General features: G+C 39.7%; 1 protein-coding gene across 1 annotated transcript; it reads left to right on the forward strand.

The window, feature by feature from the left end:
• Positions 1 to 4,525: 4,525 nt before the first annotated feature.
• On the forward strand, positions 4,526 to 5,659 carry LOC122939408. The gene is made up of 2 exons (XM_044295476.1): positions 4,526 to 4,849; positions 5,065 to 5,659. The coding sequence occupies exons 1-2, from the start codon at positions 4,794 to 4,796 to the stop codon at positions 5,657 to 5,659; spliced, it is 651 nt and encodes a 216-aa protein (XP_044151411.1). The 5' UTR covers positions 4,526 to 4,793.
• Positions 5,660 to 24,256: the final 18,597 nt, after the last annotated feature.

The raw sequence follows: 24,256 nt of genomic DNA on the forward strand, positions 1-24,256 counted from the left end.
AGCACCCTCCACAGCTTTGGGCATAAGACAGGGTAGTGTATTACCTAAAAGAAGGACATCGCCAATGTTACAATCTTCTTGGTTAAGCTTGTGAATATGGATTATGTGTAGATATTATTAATGTAATGTATATTGTAACCCAGCTAGACGTATTTTTGTGTGAATACTGATTATGTGTAGATATTATTAATGTAATGTAAATTGTAACCATGCTAAACGTATTTTTGTTTTCTATATTGTTGTGCTTTTTCGTAAGTTTAAACAGTTATATTTACTTATTTTAGTTATAATGGGTATTCATTGCCTTTAAGAGCAATGTTGATTTATATTCACTGTTTTGTATGGATTTTCATGTAGGCCAAAGTAAGTCCATGAGAAGATTACTGTGCCGTTCGAAAGCTAGTGTTATTGTAACAACATATTATACATTTAGAAAGTTAGAAGATACACCGCACCTGCAGATTCTGAGGCTTCATTGTTTTTCCTATCTGAACATGAATTCTACAGTGTGAGAATGGTCTAGATGTTCCTCAAAGTATATATTCATGTATCAAAGTTTGTCCCTCAGCCCTGAGACAAGGCCTCTAGATGTCAGAGGTGTGAAGTAGTGAAAATATTAGGCATGTATGAGTTAACCCTTAATGGCATGATGCTTATTGCTTATACAACAGTGCCATCTAGATATAAGCGGTTAATACTACATCAGTAGCAAAATTGCATTCTGGGTAGTATTATGACGTCATGCTCCTTATCAATGCACACACCCCTCCAACAATGATTGGAAAGTTCCAAACTCGGAGGGCGTGTTCATCTGATAAGTTTTGGGTTAAGAAACCAGTTACCAGAAAAAAAAAGGGGGGAGAAAAAGAAAGATAGAGAAAACAAACATTTGGATTATAGATCTCTGGGGAATCATTTGGATTATCGGGAAAAACTCTTGAGAGCTGGCTGCCCCAAGACTCTGCACATCACTTGACCCTTGGGTAATGTATATTTTGTTTTATGTAGTATTGATCTAAATTAATTGGCTTGATACTTAGCCAGATACCCGCTCACTTGCGGACGTGTAACGTTAGTTGCTACATCAGTATTTTCTCTGATTTCAGTTACGATGCATATAACTGAAACAAGGGGATAATATTGGAGAAACTCTTTGTTGGGAATCTTTGAATTCCCTAGTTTGATATCAAGCCAATAATTTATAAGTTTTGGTGCAATACTACCATTATCTGAAGATTGGTCATAATTTTTGGGCGGAGCAAGGGCTCGTATCTGTCATCTTCTTGATTGAGTTTTCCCGCATAATCCATTGATTGTATATCTCTCACAGATTTAAAGCTGTATTGCATAATATTCTTGTGTTGGTTGAGTAGTGTTTTGTTGGTATCATATAGTGGTGAATTCTGGGTACTGCATATCATTGTATATTATTGAAATTTATGTTGATTCATTTTCGTTTGTATTTTAACCTATTGTATAATAAACCATTTATATTTTTGCATAGATGCTTGTACCCTATTTTACTGATTGCACAAAATAATCAGGTTCTTGATTGAACTCTTTGAGATGTCCATCTAACGGGTCAATATAGTTTGCATCATTTTTCTTTTGACCCGATAATTTTTTTTTATATTTATATAAAGCATTTGCTTTATATACCCGACATAAAATGGAGGCCCCGGTAGCGAGATCGAGTTAATTCTTTGATTATTTGTGCAAATAGTAAACCGTTCCAATCGTTTCTTGGCTAACCAGATTATTCATAGATCTGTGTATAACTTTATTGTAAGAAAATGAGTGCAGCCGGTAGTGAAGCCGGTTGTGATGTTGCAACAGGAGATTGTCCATCTATCCCGGAGCAGTTAATCCATAACGTTGTTGAATATGTAAATTCACATTTAGATTTGGATCATGATGTGGCTGCATGGATAAGTGAGTTGCAGGCAGAAGCCAAGAGAGAATGTGTGGATGTGTGGACGCCACTTGGCACAGTCAGGAGACAACTAACTTATCTTGATGTGCTTAAAAATACTGCCGGTAAAAACCGACACCTCTTAAAGATGTTGCCATCAATTTTGTATGCATTATTAGAGGTCAGCATTTTCTCAGAGAGTAGACATATGCATATAACAAAAATGAAAGCATATATATCCCATATGGAAGAAAGATTAGAATCTGCAAAGGCATCGATCGAGGACTTAAAATGTGAGCTCGATCACAGCCATGCTGCCTATCACAAATTAAAAAGTGAGGCAGAGGAGCTGCACATCCGTTATAGCAGTCTGCAGCAAACAAATGAACTAAGCCAAACTGTAGCTAATGTTCAAAGTGATCTGTCTGATCATGAGCGATCTCCAGACCCTCCAATTCTCACACCCCAAAATGTAGATATGTCACCATCACATGCTCTTAAAGCGCAATCCATCCGAGACCTTAAGCCCCCTGAGGGTGATGGCATGATTACACAGGAGGTCTTAACCCATTTCAGTCAGGCGTGTCAAGCTGTAACTGCCTTACTAGGCGCTAGCGACGCAAAAGGCCGCAGAAGTGCCCCTCCACGTCTTCCTCTGGGGAGGAATGTTAGGGTTAAGTCACCTGTGCCAAGTGGGTCTGATGGAAGTGAGCGGAGCGTGAGTGATTGTGACAGTGATGTGGGAAAGCGTGTGATCCATTCCCTACCACGCAGGCATAAGATTGCCCATCAGGGGGATGAGAGTTTCAGACGACCAACATATGCTGAGGTGGTCTCTAGAAAGAAAAATACCCAGTGTTCAGAAAAGGATCAGAACTCCTCGAGTATTATTAAGTTTTTAAATGTCACTGTGCCCAAATCCTCTAAAAAGGGTTCTCCTGAAATTGCCAATCACTTAGAACTGTACCAGTCCACCATGGATTCTTTAAAATTGTATTCTGATACGGACAGGATCAGATTCCTACCATGGGCATTTGATGGTAAATATCGCCACTACTTTATTTCATTTAGGGAGAGGGGAATTCAGGATTGGCAGGATGTTTTGCATGAGGTCAAATTAGAATTTGGACCTTACCGTACTGTGACTGCTGCAAAACGTGATATCTATAAACTCACATGTAGACCCAATCAGAGTCCCCGGGAATTCCTCCCCATCCTTAAAAATGCCTATGGGTTGGCGTATAGATCCCCAAACTGGGAGTCTGAGGAGTTCAAACAGCTGTTTTATGATGCAATGCCCATGCAAATTAAACTTAGCTTGGCCAGAGATCTTGATCTCAAAGCTCCCTTGGACAGGTTGGTGACGGCTGCCACCTCACTGTATAACATCAGTGAATGCCATGCTACAGGTGAGAGGAGATATAAAAAGTCCCCAGAACAAAGAATAGCAGAAGCTAAGGTAAACCCTAGCTTCAAATTTGAAACGCAGCCACGTAAATACCCTCAGTCTACAGGACCTGTCCAACAAACCCAGCGACAACAGTTAGGACCCAAGCAAACAAGACCTCAGAGCCCCAATGGGCCAGAGGGGGATAACTCCAGTGCTGGGAGGTCTAACTACCGTCCCCGATATTACAATAGGGGTCCCCAGGGGGGATACAGGCGCTGGAACAACAGGCCCAGACAACAGAAGGAAAATAGGCCTGAATCCCCTACCTCAACTAGAAGTCGGTCACCCACTTCTAATAAGGGCACACCAGAGGTCCAAACTGTGCGCAAACCAAACAATCGTTTGGATCAGTTGGCAGATCAAGTGGCCAAATTACAGGAGATCGTTAGTAAAATGTCCCAGGTGTCAACTGGAAAACAGCCTGAGTCTTTTTTAGGGGCAACTGCAGGACCCAGCTCAGCCCCATAATGCAGGCAGGGCAGGGTCAGAGCCCGGCCGGTGCAAGGCTACTGAGATAGTTGTAAAAGAATCTAATGTGATTTCTAATCCTACTTTGCCTTGCAGCGTTCTTGACCCTAAAATTGAGGCCAAGGAGGAGATGTCTAACATGTGATCTATATTACAGTCTAATCATGATGATTCCTGCACTAATGTGTCTTCTCCAGTGAGTGATCCTATCATCTCAGCGTCCACCTGCGAGCTGCCGTCTGTAAGCTGTGATGTGATCCAGTGTTCTCCAAAGGTGGGGGCGCTGCTGCCACCGCGAGCAGCAAGAATTCCAAGAATTCATCAGAGGTCGCGACGCTGCAGAAAGGTCAAATCCTTAACAAATGTCAAATAAGTGATCACCCTAATTTTTTATGTGATTTGTTTCAGATAGAAGGCCGATATTTTCTTGATTCCTATCTCCAAGATGAACTTATCGGACCAATCAGGGGTTTACTTGACACAGGATCACAAGCCACTATATTGTCATATAGTTATTTCCAACAGGTATTAGGGGTGACAGCAAAGAAGCCGAAGCTGAAATCGTTTGATGGCTCTTTGATAAGTGTCGGCGGAGACACTTTGCAGCTCATCAGTACATAGAGAATCTACGTAAGCACCTTCAACATGCTTTTGCATTTTCCCAGAAGAATCTGGAGAAAGCAGCCGTGAGCGCCAAAACCTACTATGATCTGAAGACTACTCAAAAGGAGTACCAAATTTCCGATCAGGTTTATCTCTATAACTTCGCCCGGGATCAGGTGAAGGAAAGGAAGTTCCTGCCTTCCTGGAAGGGACCCTATGTCGTCACTGACAAATTGTCACCTGTGGTCTACAAGATCAAAATTCCTAAGGGGGATGAATTTATAGAGAAATGGGTGCACATTAATCAATTACGTGTTTGTCATCCTAGGTCACAACTTCGCCAAATGGAAGGATTGCCGGATGATGAAGAGTAAAGAGATAACAAGGTTCCAGCTAAAGACGGAAACCCAGGATTGGTATAGTATGAACATACAAATGTACTAACCTATCCTCATGTATTTTCCTCTGTAACTAATTATCTCTTGACTCACTTTTGTATCGAGAACTTGCTCTGTCCAAGAAAAGAAACGAGACCAAATCAAAGATGTATGGTAGTATTAACTCTTTTCTTGCAGGAGTGATAAAAAGTGGAAGATGTATGTACTTATATTTGTCATACAATGTATTACAGGTGCAAAATGGCACAGAGGGTTGTTGCCGTTATCTACATCGTCCTGATCTTGGGGAAGGAGTTCCAGGCCGAGCCGATTGCTGTACCAGGCCCTTCATCTGGGATCATGCTACAGGATACCACAGGATTCATCTTGACGAATAAGAGGATTCTATCCCAAAAGATCTACGTCAGTTTGGACCCACGTGTCTTCGTCGAGAGACAGTTCAACATTTCTGAGATTTCGTCTCCGGAGATAAAGATTTGGTATCAAATGCACATCGGCTATTCCCAAGAAAGAGTTACACAGATCCTGGAACAGACAAGGAAAACCATGACCAGAGAACAGTTTTCAACAAGTCGACGACCAAAGCGGTTCATTTCTGCAATTACAGCCGCCATAATCTTTGCCGTAGTGGGCACTGTCATTGCCACCGGTGTATCAGCTGTTAATTCCATCTCCATTAAGACATTGGAACTTGAGATCGGTTCACTGAAAAGGAACCTAATGAGTATTCATGCAGAGATGGAGGATCAGAAAAAAAACATTTATCTGACTTATATTCCGTTGCAGAGGATACTGTCGTTACCGCCGACTTACACTCAAAGTTATTGACTCATTCAATAAAACTTCATGAGAGTCACGAACAGTTTAAACAAGAACTAATGTTTCTGAAGACTCTGAATGAAAAGCCCTTTGTGACATTCCAATGTAACCCAACTTCTCTATTGGATTACATTGTAATGAAGGGGGATTTTGTTGTGCTTTTTCGTAAGTTTAAACAGTTATATTTACTTATTTTAGTTATAATGGGTATTCATTGCCTTTAAGAGCAATGTTGATTTATATTCACTGTTTTGTATGGATTTTCATGTAGGCCAAAGTAAGTCCATGAGAAGATTACTGTGCCGTTCGAAAGCTAGTGTTATTGTAACAACATATTATACATTTAGAAAGTTAGAAGATACACCGCACCTGCAGATTCTGAGGCTTCATTGTTTTTCCTATCTGAACATGAATTCTACAGTGTGAGAATGGTCTAGATGTTCCTCAAAGTATATATTCATGTATCAAAGTTTGTCCCTCAGCCCTGAGACAAGGCCTCTAGATGTCAGAGGTGTGAAGTAGTGAAAATATTAGGCATGTATGAGTTAACCCTTAATGGTATGATGCTTATTGCTTATACAACAGTGCCATCTAGATATAAGCGGTTAATACTACATCAGTAGCAAAATTGCATTCTGGGTAGTATTATGACGTCATGCTCCTTATCAATGCACACACCCCTCCAACAATGATTGGAAAGTTCCAAACTCGGAGGGCGTGTTCATCTGATAAGTTTTGGGTTAAGAAACCAGTTACCAGAAAAAAAAAGGGGGGAGAAAAAGAAAGATAGAGAAAACAAACATTTGGATTATAGATCTCTGGGGAATCATTTGGATTATCGGGAAAAACTCTTGAGAGCTGGCTGCCCCAAGACTCTGCACATCACTTGACCCTTGGGTAATGTATATTTTGTTTTATGTAGTATTGATCTAAATTAATTGGCTTGATACTTAGCCAGATACCCGCTCACTTGCGGACGTGTAACGTTAGTTGCTACATCAGTATTTTCTCTGATTTCAGTTACGATGCATATAACTGAAACAAGGGGATAATATTGGAGAAACTCTTTGTTGGGAATCTTTGAATTCCCTAGTTTGATATCAAGCCAATAATTTATAAGTTTTGGTGCAATACTACCATTATCTGAAGATTGGTCATAATTTTTGGGCGGAGCAAGGGCTCGTATCTGTCATCTTCTTGATTGAGTTTTCCCGCATAATCCATTGATTGTATATCTCTCACAGATTTAAAGCTGTATTGCATAATATTCTTGTGTTGGTTGAGTAGTGTTTTGTTGGTATCATATAGTGGTGAATTCTGGGTACTGCATATCATTGTATATTATTGAAATTTATGTTGATTCATTTTCGTTTGTATTTTAACCTATTGTATAATAAACCATTTATATTTTTGCATAGATGCTTGTACCCTATTTTACTGATTGCACAAAATAATCAGGTTCTTGATTGAACTCTTTGAGATGTTTATGTCCATCTAACGGGTCAATATAGTTTGCATCATTTTTCTTTTGACCCGATAATTTTTTTAAATATTTATATAAAGCATTTGCTTTATATACCCGACAATATGTGTTGTAACATTACCACTTTTCTGCAAGTTGTTTATTTGCTTAATAAAGTTTTTAAAACTTTTATTTTGTTTGTGCTCAATTTGTTTACTGTCATTAAGGGTCTCGCTGTGCGGGCCTCTAGACATGTCCAGGCACGCATCTACCATAATAATATAAGTGCAAATACATGAGACCCCTGCCCTGAGAGGAGGTTGCTATCTACTATAATAATATAATGTGGTCTCTAGACATGTCCAGACATGCATTATTAAGATTTGGGTGGGTAATAATATAACGTGGTCTCTAGACATGTCCAGGCACGCATCTACCATAATAATATAAGTGCAAAATACATGAGACCCCCGCCCTGAGAGGAGGTTGCTATCTACCATAATAATATAATGTGGTCTCTAGACATGTCCAGGCATGCATTATTCATATTTGGGAGGGAGGAGGCAAATGGGAGGGAGGAGGCGAAGGGGTGGGGGCGGGGGACCTGTCAAGAGGCCGAAAGGGGCGTGTTGATGAGAGGGGTTTTGGTAAACAATGAAAGGGGCGTGGTACCTGTCACTTTTTGACGAATAATATAGAAGCTTAATCTACTGTGATGACACGAGATATGAGTTGCGCTGGTGACACTATGCACTTGCAGGGCCTGAAACACACACGCATGCAGGCAACTGACTGCTATTATTTCACAGTCAAAATTATTATTATTTTTTAAAATGTAATCTACTGTGATGACACCAGATATGAGTTGTGCTGGTGACACTATGCATTTGCAGGGCCTAAAACACACACGCATGCAGGCAACTGACTGCTATTATTTCACAGTCAAAATTGTAGTTTTTAAAAAAAAATTGAATCTACTGTGACACCAGATATGAGTTGCACTGGTGACACTAAGCACTTGCAGGGCATGAAACGCACACGCGTGCAGGCAACTGACTGCTATTATATTACAGTCCAAAAAGTTTTTTTTTTATTTTTTATTCAAGCTACTGTGACACCAGATAAGAGTGTTGGCACTGGGCAAGTGGGCACAGTATACGCTGTGAGCCTGAAACACACACTGGCAGGCAACTGCAATTAGATTACACAGAAAAAAAAAAAAGAAGACTGATGTTCTAGCCCTAAAAAGGGCTTTTTGGGGTGCTGTCCTTACAGCAGAGATCAGATGAGTCTTTCAGGACTGTAGTGGACACTGAATACACTAGACTAGCTAACGATCTCCCTATTAAATCAGCAGCAGCTACACTGTCCCTCCTCTCACTATGAATGCAGCTTCCGAATGAATCTAAAATGGATGCTTTCCAGGAGGTGGGAGGGTCTGGGAGGGAGGGTCTGCTGCTGATTGGCTGGAATGTGTCTGCTGACTGAGGTACAGGGTCAAAGTTTATTGAATGATGATGAATAGGGGGCAAACCGAACATTGCATATGTTCGCCCGCCACGGCGAACAAGCTATGTTCGCCGGCGAATAGTTCGGGACATCTCTAACCACAATGTGAATGAGGCCCTCCATTATGTGATATACAGGTTATTTAAGTAAATAAACAGTAAAGAATGTTTACTAACAATTTATCCTCTAAAATCGATTTTATCTTCGGTTTTGTGAGTATTATTGTCAGTCTGTAAAAGTGGCATACTACTCGGACATCATCGTTCCCAGCAGCGACCTGGGAGTCCAAGATGCATCCAGACATCCTCCCCATGCTGTTCCAAAACCATTTCTGTGGTGTTTCCATCAATTTCTGACCTTTTCATATGAACCAGACACCCTCCCCTCTTCAGAGCAGTGGGTGCCTGGTTTAATGCTCGGGTTCTCCCATTGACTTCCATTGTGCTCGGGTGCTCAGAAGAACACCCGAGCATCCCAAGGTGTTTGACCCGAGCACCCAAGCACTTTGGTTCTCGATCAAAACTATTCAGATGGTGTCAAGTGTGTGTGGTGGCAAACAGGTGAGGCGTACAAAGACAAGTGTATCTTGCCTATAGTCAAGCATAGAGGTGGGAGTGTCATGGTTTGGGGTTGCATGAGGCTGCTGGCTGTGGGGAGCTACAGTTAATTGAGGGAACCATGAATACCAACATGTACTGTGACATACTGAAGCATTCGGAAACTGGGCCACAGGGCAGTAATTCCAACATGATAACAATCCAAACACCACTACCTTTCTAAAGAAACTGAAGGTAAAGGTGCTGAACTGGTCAAGTATTAATGGCAGGGTGTTGAGTTATTTTGAGGGCACACTAAATTTACACAAAGTTATACAAGCTGTACAGTGACTACTTTACATTGCATCAAAGTGTGATATTGTCAGATATTTAAAAAATATTTTAAAAAATGTGAAGTTATTATTTCAGAGCTTATAAGCACAAGTACAAAAAATTACATGATTTCTTATACAGTAATCATAAGATGCATGTACATTGTTGTAAATTACATTGCGCATGTGATTATACTTATAAGCATATTTTGGTCAGAATACCAAGTAATTACATATATTTAACAACAAGTAAAGGGTAGAAAGGAGGGGAGAATGTGAAATAAAACTATAAGGATAGGATGAAATAATAAAGGAGGAGCATCAACCGGTAGGCTCTCTAATGACATGAAATTTAATAACCCTGTATAGGCAGTGTATAGAGTGATGTAGGAAATGTAAATATGGCGTTGTTTACATAGAATGAACCAAATCTCCCTATAAGTCATATTTGCGTATAGGGTTCTCAGTCCTATTCCAGAACCTGTATAAAGGTTTCTCGTAACCCACTCCGAACATGACCTACATTTGCAAGTGGGTCAATGACTGCTATTGAGAGTCATCTGTCAGGACATTTCAGATACCTACTGAGTCTAGAACCTCAGAGTCTCTGACAGCCTGAGACCTTTTCCAGGGAAACCAAGTCTCTAGATATTTGAGTCTACTGCTATGGATCCATCCCACCATCTCCTCCATTCTGTGAAGCTGGTGCATTTTGTTGAACCACATTTTCAGATCTGGTGGAGAAGTGTCCCTCCATTTTGTTGGGATAAGTAATTTAGCTGTAGCGATCATATGAGTAGGGAGATCTGCCTTTGAAGGCCTAAAGTTGGAAGTAGGGATCCACAGCAGCTCAAGCTCGGGAGAAAGGGTTATATATGTTGAACAAATGGCATTAATGGTACTCTCCACATCTTTCCAAAACTGTTTTATTAAGGGGCAAGACCACAAAATATGGATCATAGATCCCACCTCTGATTGGCATCTCCAACATTGATCAGAGGGAGAAAGTCCTATAGAACATAAGTACTCAGGAGTTTTGTACCATCTAGTAATAGTTTTATAGGAGTTTTCTTGATAGCGGACACAAGAGGAAAATCCTTGTGCATGGGAGAGGACATATGTAAACTCAGCCTCTGAGAGGCTCCTCCCTAGGTCTTTCTCCCACTGATGTAAATAGTATGGTTTGTGTATAGTAAGTTCGGACAGTAAGTTGTTATATGTGACTGAGAGCGACTTCTTCAAAGTTGAAGGAAGAGTAGTAAAGTTTTCTAGCCAAGTGGGCTCCAAAAACGTATGATCTGATGTTTTATCATATTTCCTGCATGTGTTTTTAAAATCCCAGCTTTGCACTAGAGTAGGGGGCTGTCTACCCAGTTTGACATGAGCTTCTTCTAATAATAAGAATTGGTTGTTTTCTGTTACTTCACCTATTCTAACATTACCCCATAAGTGCCACCAACTTTTATCTCCCCCTCCCATTTTTCCCAGGTAGGACATTTAGTGGAGTTATTTTTGATATCTTGTTTCCCCTTAGTGAAGTCACTGTAGAGTTACGATAACAGACTAGCATACTTTTTGTCAGTGTGCACATTTTCTGGCAGAGAGCTAGCGGAGCTGTTGGTAGCCACATCAGAGCTTGTCTATGTATACCTAAGAGAGTCCTCTCTATATCAAGGAAGGGAGCTTGTATTTTTTTCTTTTGCTAAGAGTGCCCATCTAGCCAAATGAATGGTTCTGTTATACATGGCCAGATCAGGTAATGATATACCACCCTTGTGCTTCCTCTGGGCAAGAAGTAGATAGGCTAATCTGGGTCTTTCAGTTTTCCACAGGAAAGATGTAAAAATTCTCCTGATTTGTGTTAGAATGGATATAGGAATGTGTATCGGAATAGATATAATAATTGGGGCAAGACAAACGTAGCCAACAGGTTTTTTCTACCAAACCAGGACATGAAAGGCACCTTTATTGAGGAAACAAAGGATCTGGTTTTAGTAAGCAACGGGGTGTAATTGAGTCTGAACAACAAATTCAAGTCCGCTGGGACATTGACACCCAGAAACTTGATTGCTGTTGTTGGCCATTTAAACGGGGAAGAATGTTTGAGTGAGTTTAGGACCTTATTTGGAATGTTAACCTGTTGGGCTTCCGATTTGGAGAAATTAATCTTAAATTTAGAGACTACGCTGTATTGATCAAATAAAGACATAATGGTGGGAAGGGCTTCTTCAGGATTAGAAATTATGATTAGCAGGTCATCTGCAAATGCTGCAGTCCTATGATGGTATTGCAATACGCCAGACCTGCAGGGTATGACGAAGTGAGGTCACGGTTATGGGCAATCGAGGGTACTTACTATATTTGAAGAACCCTGGGCAGGCGCGTGGCAGTGAAGGAGAGGTAGACACGGTTCCTCTGGGGCACGCTCTGTATATAGGGACCAGGCCTGATGGTGGATGAGGTGCCCTGGATGTTACAGGTATTTTGTGTGCCTGGGGCAAGGTCCCTGTGGTATTCGTGACGCCAGTGCCTTTGGACGGTGGCACGCCGGTTGGTGGTTGGAATGATGAAGGTACACAAGTATACGGTGAACCAAACGTAACTTTACTGGACAATCCAACTTTGTACAGCAGGTAGAAGTACAGTCTTTGTATCACAGTTCCACAAGTAGGCTTATTCACAATATGGCAGGCAATAGTCATGCAAGATACACAGAGGGTAACTTCACATGCACTCAGCAGCAGGTTGTACCTTTCCTCAGAATCAATGTACACTGTCCTTTCTAGAACTCCTGCTCTGGCTTTATATCTCCCAAGGCCCGGATGCCTAAAAGGGTGGCTTAAATCCTTGGTTAACTTTCTTCCTCAGGTATTAGATTCTTGCTACACTTTTCCAATGTCCTCTGCCCATCAGGGTTACTTAGCTTACCCTGGATCGCCTTCTCCTATAAGGTGGATAACTGTGGGTTTTCTCCCAGGAGGTTGGATCCTGCAACTGGGGTATCTTCAGAGCTAACTTAGGCTCTCTTGTTCTCAGGCAGGCTGGAGCTTCTCAACAGCCTCCTGGACAACACTAGCAGCCAGGGCTATCCAGCTGCATGTCAGGAGCAGGCTTCTTAACTAGTGATGAGCGGCAGGTGCCATATTCGATTTCGACGAAATTTGCGAATATTCGATAGAATATTTGTTTTATATTCGTCGAAATCGAATATTCGTCATTATTCTTGTTATCGCGATTAATATGCGATTTAAATAATCGAATTTTGATTTTAACTTAAAGGCTACTCTCCTATTGAAATAGCAATGCGATTATTTCAAGTTATAATAATCGAATTTCGATTTTAACTTAGCACTGCTATATTCCATATTCGTTAATTCTAGCCTAATATGGAATATAGCAGTTCTAAGTTAAAATCGAAATTCGATTATTATAACTTGAATTAATCGAATTGCGATTTCAACTTGGACCTGGTTTACTATGGTTGGCTTGGTAGAATTAGCGAATATGACGAATATATTCGTTATATTCCACAAAACGAATATGGCGAATGTATTCGTTATATTCCACAAAACGAAGATAACAAAATATTCTCCATCTTCGTTTTAGCTACCTATTCATCAACTTCGCTAATTCTAGCAATCATATAGGAAAGTTTACTATAGAGACAGCTAAGTTTAATTCGCTATGTGATTATATGACTGCTTTTAAAAAAAAAAAAAATGGAATAATTATAACACCTGAAAATTATTATAATTATTCTATTTATAAAAATAAGCTAATATAATATAATTGCATAGCGAATTAAACTTAGCTGTCTCTATAGTAAACTTTCCTATATGATTGCTAGAATTAGCGAAGTTGATGAATAGGTAGCTAAAACGAAGATGCAGAATACTTCGTTATCTTCGTTTTGTGGAATATGACGAATACATTCGTTATCTTCGTTTTGTGGAATATAACGAATATATTCGTCATATTCGCTAATTCTACCAAGCCATTAAAGCCAACCATAGTAAACCAGGTCCAAGTTGAAATCGCCATACGATTAATATAACTCGAAGTAATCGCATGGCGATTTCAACTAGGTAATTACATTCCTCCGCTCTCACACTCCTTCATCCAGCATAGGGCTGCTTCCCCAGGCTGTCAATCCAAGTCACCTCCCCCTCCTAACCCTACTATCCACAGCAAAGACAAAGACTTATATACTACCGGCACATACTGCAGCGCAGTGTCCAGCTTCACGTCTCACTCTGCCGATTCGGCTGTGTGCAGAGCAGTAGTTATGATTGCGATATTATGTCCCAGTTGTATATTCAGATTGTTACACCAGGGTGGAGGGGGGGGGGGAGCTTGGACATAATATCGCTATCATAACTACTGCTCTGCACGCAGCCAAATCGGCAGAGTGAGACAAAAATTTGCATAGAAAGATAGCCTAATCCCTAATAAATAAATAAAAATACATACAGTACAAATATATATTACTGCATATGGTGTTACTTTACTTTATGAATAAAAATGAATAATTTATATACATGTATATGTGCGTGTATATAAATATATATTATAATTATTATTATTTATATTATAATATAACTTGTAATATATTTTTATATTTGTAAAAAATGCATTGCTAGTTATCAATAATATCAGTATTTACATTTCTATGCAGTCATGCATTGCGATTGGTAGTGGAACTATGTATATACACAATATACTGCTGCACTGGATATAAATATAACATAAAAAACTTCTGGGGACTTAAGCTTATATTAGCAAATGTATATCAAATGAACTTTACTGAGGCTCTGAATAAGGTTGCACCCCATCCCCCCTCCCCCTACAGGCAGTCTGTGAATGAGATCGCACGCTATCTTTCTACACACTGATGCCCTGCCCTCCCATTCACTGAAAGCCCGTAGACAAAAGGGACTCCCTGTTTGGGGGAAGGGGGGTATTGTCTGCAGGCTGAAAGTGCAGGTTATTTTCTGGCTGGAGACCTTTTCACTGCGCTTCTGATGGAGTACGTGTTTATTAACTAAAATCAGGACAATAGCTAAAATAATGACCAGCAATAAAAAATAGCAATACATATAAATAAGTGATAGATCCAGGAGCATACACAAACAAATAAATTAATATCCCATAAATACTGTAGGTCCTTCACTAACTGCCTGCTGTCTCTGTTATATGGCAAATTCCATTAAAAGATCGAAGCGCTGACATTGATAGTTACTTACCAACTACTGCCACCTTGTCTATACTGCAACAAATTGATGTGAACGTTGATACATATATATATATATATATATATATATATATATATATAAAATAAAGAAATTCCGCAGCACATCCACGTAGTAGAAAAATAAAAAGACTTTATTCACCCAGCGTGCGACGTTTCAATCCTCTCAATGGGATTTTCCTCAAGCAGTGACATGGTAGGTTGTGCACTGTGCATATTTAAGCACAGACCCATAATTAAACAATTGATGTGCCAATTACAATCATTACAGTTAGTGTACATAAACTATAAAATGAACAATATAATAACACAGTTATATCATATCAAAAAAACTATACGTGCAATAATGTGACATGAAAAATGTCCCCAATTCATTCAGTATACAATATACAGAGACATTCATTAATAACAATAAAAATCAATTCAGGTGTGTATCATCCAAATAATTAAAGTGTGCAGGTGTACCTTCGAAAATGGATGAACAAAATTGCAGAGGTATGCAGCGGGGGTCAATGCTCGTGGATGTCGGCGTCTCAGGCATACCATTGCGCATGTCGCAAGGACCTTCCTGGGGCTCTCCATCACGTGATCGCATATCTTAGTCATTCCTTAAAGTGCGCATGTCCAAGGACCTTTCAGCATGTAATCAGCCTGCGGTCATGTGCCTGGACATGTCACATGATCGGAATGAGTCAGATCGGAATCACAGTGTATATTAATAGTACAAGTTCGTGTGTAGCTGATAACATTAACAGTAAGTGTGTAGCAGTAATCGCATATAGCCATCAATATACAGATTATACCCATATATACATCCAAATTTGTATCTGTGGAACATACAATTTTTGCACATACAATTTATACCTCCGTTGCATCAGCCCATGTCAGAAATAAAGATCTCGCACACAGTCATGGGAATCACAGAGCCAATGAGCAGCGCGATTAGGGGGGGATCGACCCCATTCCACAATGTATCGATCCACATGAAGGGCCACATATGAGAGACAAACGTCATAAAGGGAGATGTAGGTGGGAATACCATAATAGTATAGGGAGGGGCGGGAATACCGCCACTTCTCTCATTCAGTATTGAGTACAGTATAGTAGTTGTTTAAAGAACCCCTAGTCTTATCGAGGACTTCAGTGTTAGTGGCCAATGTTGTCATCATCAGGTCACAAACTGAGTAGTTCCCCCTGTCAGTTGGTTACCATTCCTGGAAACCTAAACATAGCAGACCCGGGAACATCCTCTAGATTACGGGGACTCACTTGTCTATGTCCAAAAGAAATCCCACCCATCTCACCAGAGACAATTGTTCAAAAGGAGGCCAATCATGTTGTGAATCTAGACACGCGAATGTGTCGATCAGACACCCCCGTTCGCACACAGCCCCACTCTTGTTATCACATGCATGTATGCAGATCAAAAAACGCACGGGCAATGCAACGGGGGACATAAGTAAATCAATCATGTTATGTATTCAATTTTAGATTACATTACATACAAAGTACATTCATGTATTATGCGATATCAACACAATGTCTTGTGAGCCTTCATACTCAAAATTTAATCGTAAGAACAGAAATATAAAAAAATCTATATAGAAATGTTATAATGGTAAGTCTCATAATGGTCCAATGAAGAGACCTTCCATCCTTCCCCCTACTGCAACCACGCAAGATGTTCACCCTTAGTCCTAAGGATGAAAAAACAATATATAAATATAAAATCACCCTGTTCAATGAACAGGGGGCACAACCACATATTATTCCTGATAGAAGCAGGAGAGCAGAATCCGAGGCACAAACATCTAAGACAATAACCAGGGTCTATAGTCCACATTTAATCCCTGAGGTTTTACTGTATTGAGTTTGGCAATCCATCTCATCTCACATCTCTTGAGTAGAGCATGTCTATCTCCACCTCTCCGTGGAGTGGGGATATGATCCACCAACATGCATTTGAGGTCCCTCTCCTTGTGACCCACATCGGTAAAGTGTTTGGGGACTGGAAGATCCATCCGTTTTTTGCGGATGGTGTAACGATGTTGGTTAATTCTACTTTTAAAATCCCATGAGGTCTCTCCAATGTATAATAATTGACATGGGCACCACAAGATGTATATGACAAATGAAGATTCGCATGTTAAGAAGTGCTTTATATAGTATTTTTTATGTGTTTGCGGATGTATAAAGAAACTCCCCTTTTGCATATATCTACAGTTGATACAGTGTAAACATGGAAAACTTCCCAACTTAGGCTTATGCAAAAAAGTTTGACCCTGTTCTTTTTGTGGACCTATATCAGTATGGATAAGTCTATCCTTGAGGTTCTTGGTTCTTTTGTATGACATGAGGGGAGGAAGATGAAATTCTTCAATACCCTCATGTCCACATTTTAAGACCGACCAGTGTTTCAAAATGATTTGTCGAATGTGTGAACTGTCTTCCGTGTATACCGTCACCAGAGGAATTCTCTTGTTTTGTTTGTTAATATCATCTTCCCTCCTAGTCAGTAGGGATGCACGTGATTTGTCCTGAATGGTAGTAAGATGTTGTTCTAGTAAGATTGCTGGGTAATCCCTATCTATGAAGGACTGTGTCATGCCCTTCAAAATCCCTGATAGTTCATGATTGTTACTTACTATGCGTTTTGCACGATAAAATTGACTAAGAGGGAGAGACTTGACCATGGCCCTGGGGTGTGCACTGTTGTATTTCAATAGTGTGTTACGATCGGTGGGCTTAGTGTATAAGCTCGTTGATAGCACACAATCCTGTAGACACACAACCGTGTCCAAAAAATGTATTCTATCACGTGAGTGTTCTAAGGTAAATTTAATATCTGCATCAATGGTATTAAGGAATTGAAAAAATTCCATCAGTGCATCCTCAGGCCCCGTCCAAATCAAAAAAATATCATCTATGTATCGCCACCACCTCAGAACCTGTCTGAAGTGGGGCGATACATAGATGTATGTCTCCTCGAGGAAGGAGACCGCCATGTTGGCGTAAGTCGGGGCCACATTGGACCCCATGGCGGTCCCCTTCCTCTGAAGATAAAAGTCATCTCCAAAAAGAAAGTAATTACAAGTCAATACCAGATGTAAGAGTTGTAAAAGAAAATCCTGACATTCAACTGAAAAGGAAGATTGGGATAGGGCCCGAGTTACTACCCCAATCCCGAATTCATGTCTAATCGAAGTATACAGACTAGTAATGTCAAGTGATGCTAAGATGACATCTGATGTTAAAGTGACAGTTGCTAGTTTATTTAGAAAGTCTGAGGTGTCTTGAATGTGTGATTGGGCCGACACTGCATATTGTCTCAATACTCTATCTAAAAAGATAGAGATATTAGACAAGAGAGATCCTCGGCCAGACACGATGGGCCTGCCAGGTGGACTGTTTAGACATTTGTGTATCTTGGGTAATAGATATAGTAATGGTGTAACCGGATGTGAAATGGAAAGGAAGGTCCTGAGTTTGTCATCAATGATGCCAGCAGTACTGGCTTCCCGTAACAAGCCCTGGATCTTCCGTTCAATATCCCACTTTGGATCCGTGTGGAGTTTTTGATATACCTCACAGTCCCCCAATTGTCTGTTGGCCTCAGCAATGTATTGATGAGTGTCCATGACCACAATCGCCCCGCCCTTGTCGGCGGGCTTGATGGTAAGACTGTGGTCATGGACCAACTCATCAATAGCACTCCACTCAGTACGTGTAATATTTGGATGAGCGAACTCCTTCCTATCCTTCAATTTCAACAGATTGATGTCTTTCATTACCGCTTCAGTAAATAAATCAATAGCAGGTGATGACATAGGTGGAATAAAATCACTTTTGTTAAACAATTTGTAATCACTTAATTTCAGTTCAGTATTGCTACACATATTCCCCTTAGTAGGATGTGTTGAAAACCAGGTTCTAAGCTTCAGTCTACGAAAAAACTGATGTAAATCAGCCTCGAGTTGTAACCAATCAGTATGACTATTGGGACAGAAGCTTAAACCCTTAGTCAAGACATTCAACTGTGTATCTGATAAAATATGGGATGAAATATTTACCACAATGTTGTCATTTAATGACAACATTGTGGTAAATATTTCATCCCATATTTTATCAGATACACAGTTGAATGTCTTGACTAAGGGTTTAAGCTTCTGTCCCAATAGTCATACTGATTGGTTACAACTCGAGGCTGATTTACATCAGTTTTTTCGTAGACTGAAGCTTAGAACCTGGTTTTCAACACATCCTACTAAGGGGAATATGTGTAGCAATACTGAACTGAAATTAAGTGATTACAAATTGTTTAACAAAAGTGATTTTATTCCACCTATGTCATCACCTGCTATTGATTTATTTACTGAAGCGGTAATGAAAGACATCAATCTGTTGAAATTGAAGGATAGGAAGGAGTTCGCTCATCCAAATATTACACGTACTGAGTGGAGTGCTATTGATGAGTTGGTCCATGACCACAGTCTTACCATCAAGCCCGCCGACAAGGGCGGGGCGATTGTGGTCATGGACACTCATCAATACATTGCTGAGGCCAACAGACAATTGGGGGACTGTGAGGTATATCAAAAACTCCACACGGATCCAAAGTGGGATATTGAACGGAAGATCCAGGGCTTGTTACGGGAAGCCAGTACTGCTGGCATCATTGATGACAAACTCAGGACCTTCCTTTCCATTTCACATCCGGTTACACCATTACTATATCTATTACCCAAGATACACAAATGTCTAAACAGTCCACCTGGCAGGCCCATCGTGTCTGGCCGAGGATCTCTCTTGTCTAATATCTCTATCTTTTTAGATAGAGTATTGAGACAATATGCAGTGTCGGCCCAATCACACATTCAAGACACCTCAGACTTTCTAAATAAACTAGCAACTGTCACTTTAACATCAGATGTCATCTTAGCATCACTTGACGTTACTAGTCTGTATACTTCGATTAGACATGAATTCGGGATTGGGGTAGTAACTCGGGCCCTATCCCAATCTTCCTTTTCAGTTGAATGTCAGGATTTTCTTTTACAACTCTTACATCTGGTATTGACTTGTAATTACTTTCTTTTTGGAGATGACTTTTATCTTCAGAGGAAGGGGACCGCCATGGGGTCCAATGTGGCCCCGACTTACGCCAACATGGCGGTCTCCTTCCTCGAGGAGACATACATCTATGTATCGCCCCACTTCAGACAGGTTCTGAGGTGGTGGCGATACATAGATGATATTTTTTTGATTTGGACGGGGCCTGAGGATGCACTGATGGAATTTTTTCAATTCCTTAATACCATTGATGCAGATATTAAATTTACCTTAGAACACTCACGTGATAGAATACATTTTTTGGACACGGTTGTGTGTCTACAGGATTGTGTGCTATCAACGAGCTTATACACTAAGCCCACCGATCGTAACACACTATTGAAATACAACAGTGCACACCCCAGGGCCATGGTCAAGTCTCTCCCTCTTAGTCAATTTTATCGTGCAAAACGCATAGTAAGTAACAATCATGAATTATCAGGGATTTTGAAGGGCATGACACAGTCCTTCATAGATAGGGATTACCCAGCAATCTTACTAGAACAACATCTTACTACCATTCAGGACAAATCACGTGCATCCCTACTGACTAGGAGGGAAGATGATATTAACAAACAAAACAAGAGAATTCCTCTGGTGACGGTATACACGGAAGACAGTTCACACATTCGACAAATCATTTTGAAACACTGGTCGGTCTTAAAATGTGGACATGAGGGTATTGAAGAATTTCATCTTCCTCCCCTCATGTCATACAAAAGAACCAAGAACCTCAAGGATAGACTTATCCATACTGATATAGGTCCACAAAAAGAACAGGGTCAAACTTTTTTGCATAAGCCTAAGTTGGGAAGTTTTCCATGTTTACACTGTATCAACTGTAGATATATGCAAAAGGGGAGTTTCTTTATACATCCGCAAACACATAAAAAATACTATATAAAGCACTTCTTAACATGCGAATCTTCATTTGTCATATACATCTTGTGGTGCCCATGTCAATTATTATACATTGGAGAGACCTCATGGGATTTTAAAAGTAGAATTAACCAACATCGTTACACCATCCGCAAAAAACGGATGGATCTTCCAGTCCCCAAACACTTTACCGATGTGGGTCACAAGGAGAGGGACCTCAAATGCATGTTGGTGGATCATATCCCCACTCCACGGAGAGGTGGAGATAGACATGCTCTACTCAAGAGATGTGAGATGAGATGGATTGCCAAACTCAATACAGTAAAACCTCAGGGATTAAATGTGGACTATAGACCCTGGTTATTGTCTTAGATGTTTGTGCCTCGGATTCTGCTCTCCTGCTTCTATCAGGAATAATATGTGGTTGTGCCCCCTGTTCATTGAACAGGGTGATTTTATATTTTATATATTGTTTTTTTCATCCTTAGGACTAAGGGTGAACATCTTGCGTGGTTGCAGTAGGGGGAAGGATGGAAGGTCTCTTCATTGGACCATTATGAGACTTACCATTATAACATTTCTATATAGATTTTTTTATATTTCTGTTCTTACGATTAAATTTTGAGTATGAAGGCTCACAAGACATTGTGTTGATATCGCATAATACATGAATGTACTTTGTATGTAATGTAATCTAAAATTGAATACATAACATGATTGATTTACTTATGTCCCCCGTTGCATTGCCCGTGCGTTTTTTGATCCGCATACATGCATGTGATAACAAGAGTGGGGCTGTGTGCGAACGGGGGTGTCTGATCGACACATTCGCGTGTCTAGATTCACAACATGATTGGCCTCCTTTTGAACAATTGTCTCTGGTGAGATGGGTGGGATTTCTTTTGGACATAGACAAGTGAGTCCCCGTAATCTAGAGGATGTTCCCGGGTCTGCTATGTTTAGGTTTCCAGGAATGGTAACCAACTGACAGGGGGAACTACTCAGTTTGTGACCTGATGATGACAACATTGGCCACTAACACTGAAGTCCTCGATAAGACTAGGGGTTCTTTAAACAACTACTATACTGTACTCAATACTGAATGAGAGAAGTGGCGGTATTCCCGCCCCTCCCTATACTATTATGGTATTCCCACCTACATCTCCCTTTATGACGTTTGTCTCTCATATGTGGCCCTTCATGTGGATCGATACATTGTGGAATGGGGTCGATCCCCCCCTAATCGCGCTGCTCATTGGCTCTGTGATTCCCATGACTGTGTGCGAGATCTTTATTTCTGACACGGGCTGATGCAACGGAGGTATAAATTGTATGTGCAAAAATTGTATGTTCCACAGATACAAATTTGGATGTATATATGGGTATAATCTGTATATTGATGGCTATATGCGATTACTGCTACACACTTACTGTTAATGTTATCAGCTACACACGAACTTGTACTATTAATATACACTGTGATTCCGATCTGACTCATTCCGATCATGTGACATGTCCAGGCACATGACCGCAGGCTGATTACATGCTGAAAGGTCCTTGGACATGCGCACTTTAAGGAATGACTAAGATATGCGATCACGTGATGGAGAGCCCCAGGAAGGTCCTTGCGACATGCGCAATGGTATGCCTGAGACGCCGACATCCACGAGCATTGACCCCCGCTGCATACCTCTGCAATTTTGTTCATCCATTTTCGAAGGTACACCTGCACACTTTAATTATTTGGATGATACACACCTGAATTGATTTTTATTGTTATTAATGAATGTCTCTGTATATTGTATACTGAATGAATTGGGGACATTTTTCATGTCACATTATTGCACGTATAGTTTTTTTGATATGATATAACTGTGTTATTATATTGTTCATTTTATAGTTTATGTACACTAACTGTAATGATTGTAATTGGCACATCAATTGTTTAATTATGGGTCTGTGCTTAAATATGCACAGTGCACAACCTACCATGTCACTGCTTGAGGAAAATCCTATTGAGAGGATTGAAACGTTGCACGCTGGGTGAATAAAGTCTTTTTATTTTTCTACTACGTGGATGTGCTGCGGAATTTCTTTATTTTATAATTTGGAGGTGGATCGCCGACTCAGCCGCTGGCACTCCCATTACAGAATACGGATAGTGGTGCTGCCCACATTGCTTTCTCTATATATATATATATATATATATTCTCTATTCTCCTATTCTATGCTGCTACAATTATATTAGAATATGGAAGTGTCTTATTCCCCTCTGTGAATTGGAACACTATCTAACTCTGCTACATAAACTATGATATTTATGGGATATTAATTTATTTGTTTGTGTATGCTCCTGGATCTATCACTATTTTAAATTTATTGCTATTTTTTATTCATTGCTATATTTTATTGCTGGTCATTATTTTAGCTGCTATATTGATTTATTATATGTAAATATATTTTATATTTTTATATTATATATACATTTACATATAGTATAATTAGTGTAATATTGTATAATTATTTTTTTAATACAGAGGTTATCTATATATGTCCATTATACTGTACAATACATTATATCTAAATCACCATACCTCATATGGATCATGGAATAAATAATTATACAATATTACACTAATTATACTATATGTAAATTTACATATAATATAAATACTGTATTAACATTCAGCCACTATAGGAACATAGTTATTAAATACACTGTATCCACTACTTCAGAGAAAAACAAACAAATAAAAATAAATATGGAAAACTCCATCAAGATACAAAACAATATACACTTGAAGGATAAAAAAAACAAGATGAATGCAATAATATTGATTGTGTATCTGACATACTTGAAGCAAACTATCTTATTACTTGAAATTGGGACATTCTCTAATAACTTTCTTATCCCCTAAACACTGAAGGTATTTACATGCAAATCGCGATTCATATGCTAATGCCGCCCTTCATTAAGGTTGCAAGTACATACAAAAGGATCGACTAATGGTGTACATTGCAGTATTATACCTCAGTATCGTTGACTACACTGCCTGCGCCTGACTGGAAGCAAACTATCTTATTACTTGAAATTGTGACATTCTCTAATAACTTTCCTACCCCCCACTCTCAGTATGGCTACAATAGGATCTAAGGCCCCTTTCACACGGCGAGGAGGGGCTGGAAGTGTTAAAAATAGGGCTCATGGGGTTAAGATTAAATAAAAAATAATAAACAACTGTACAATGGACTAACTATACATTCATATATTTATGTACTGAATCACAATCATGATTCAGTACATCTAGAATATTAGACTATATATTTGCATATGCAGCTCTATAATATATCTGTATACACCGCTCCATTATGTCTTTAGATCTGTGATACAAGTGGATTAGATTTGGATAACACCTGGTGATACATTGTACCGGATTTTGTGCGGTCTACTGCATACAGATATATAATAGAGCAGTGTGTACAGATATATAACGGAGTGTTGTATACAGATATGTAATGGAGCAGTGAACA

The sequence above is a fragment of the Bufo gargarizans genome, chromosome 5 (genome assembly GCF_014858855.1).
Source record: "Bufo gargarizans isolate SCDJY-AF-19 chromosome 5, ASM1485885v1, whole genome shotgun sequence".
In the NCBI taxonomy this organism is placed as follows: domain Eukaryota; kingdom Metazoa; phylum Chordata; class Amphibia; order Anura; family Bufonidae; genus Bufo; species Bufo gargarizans.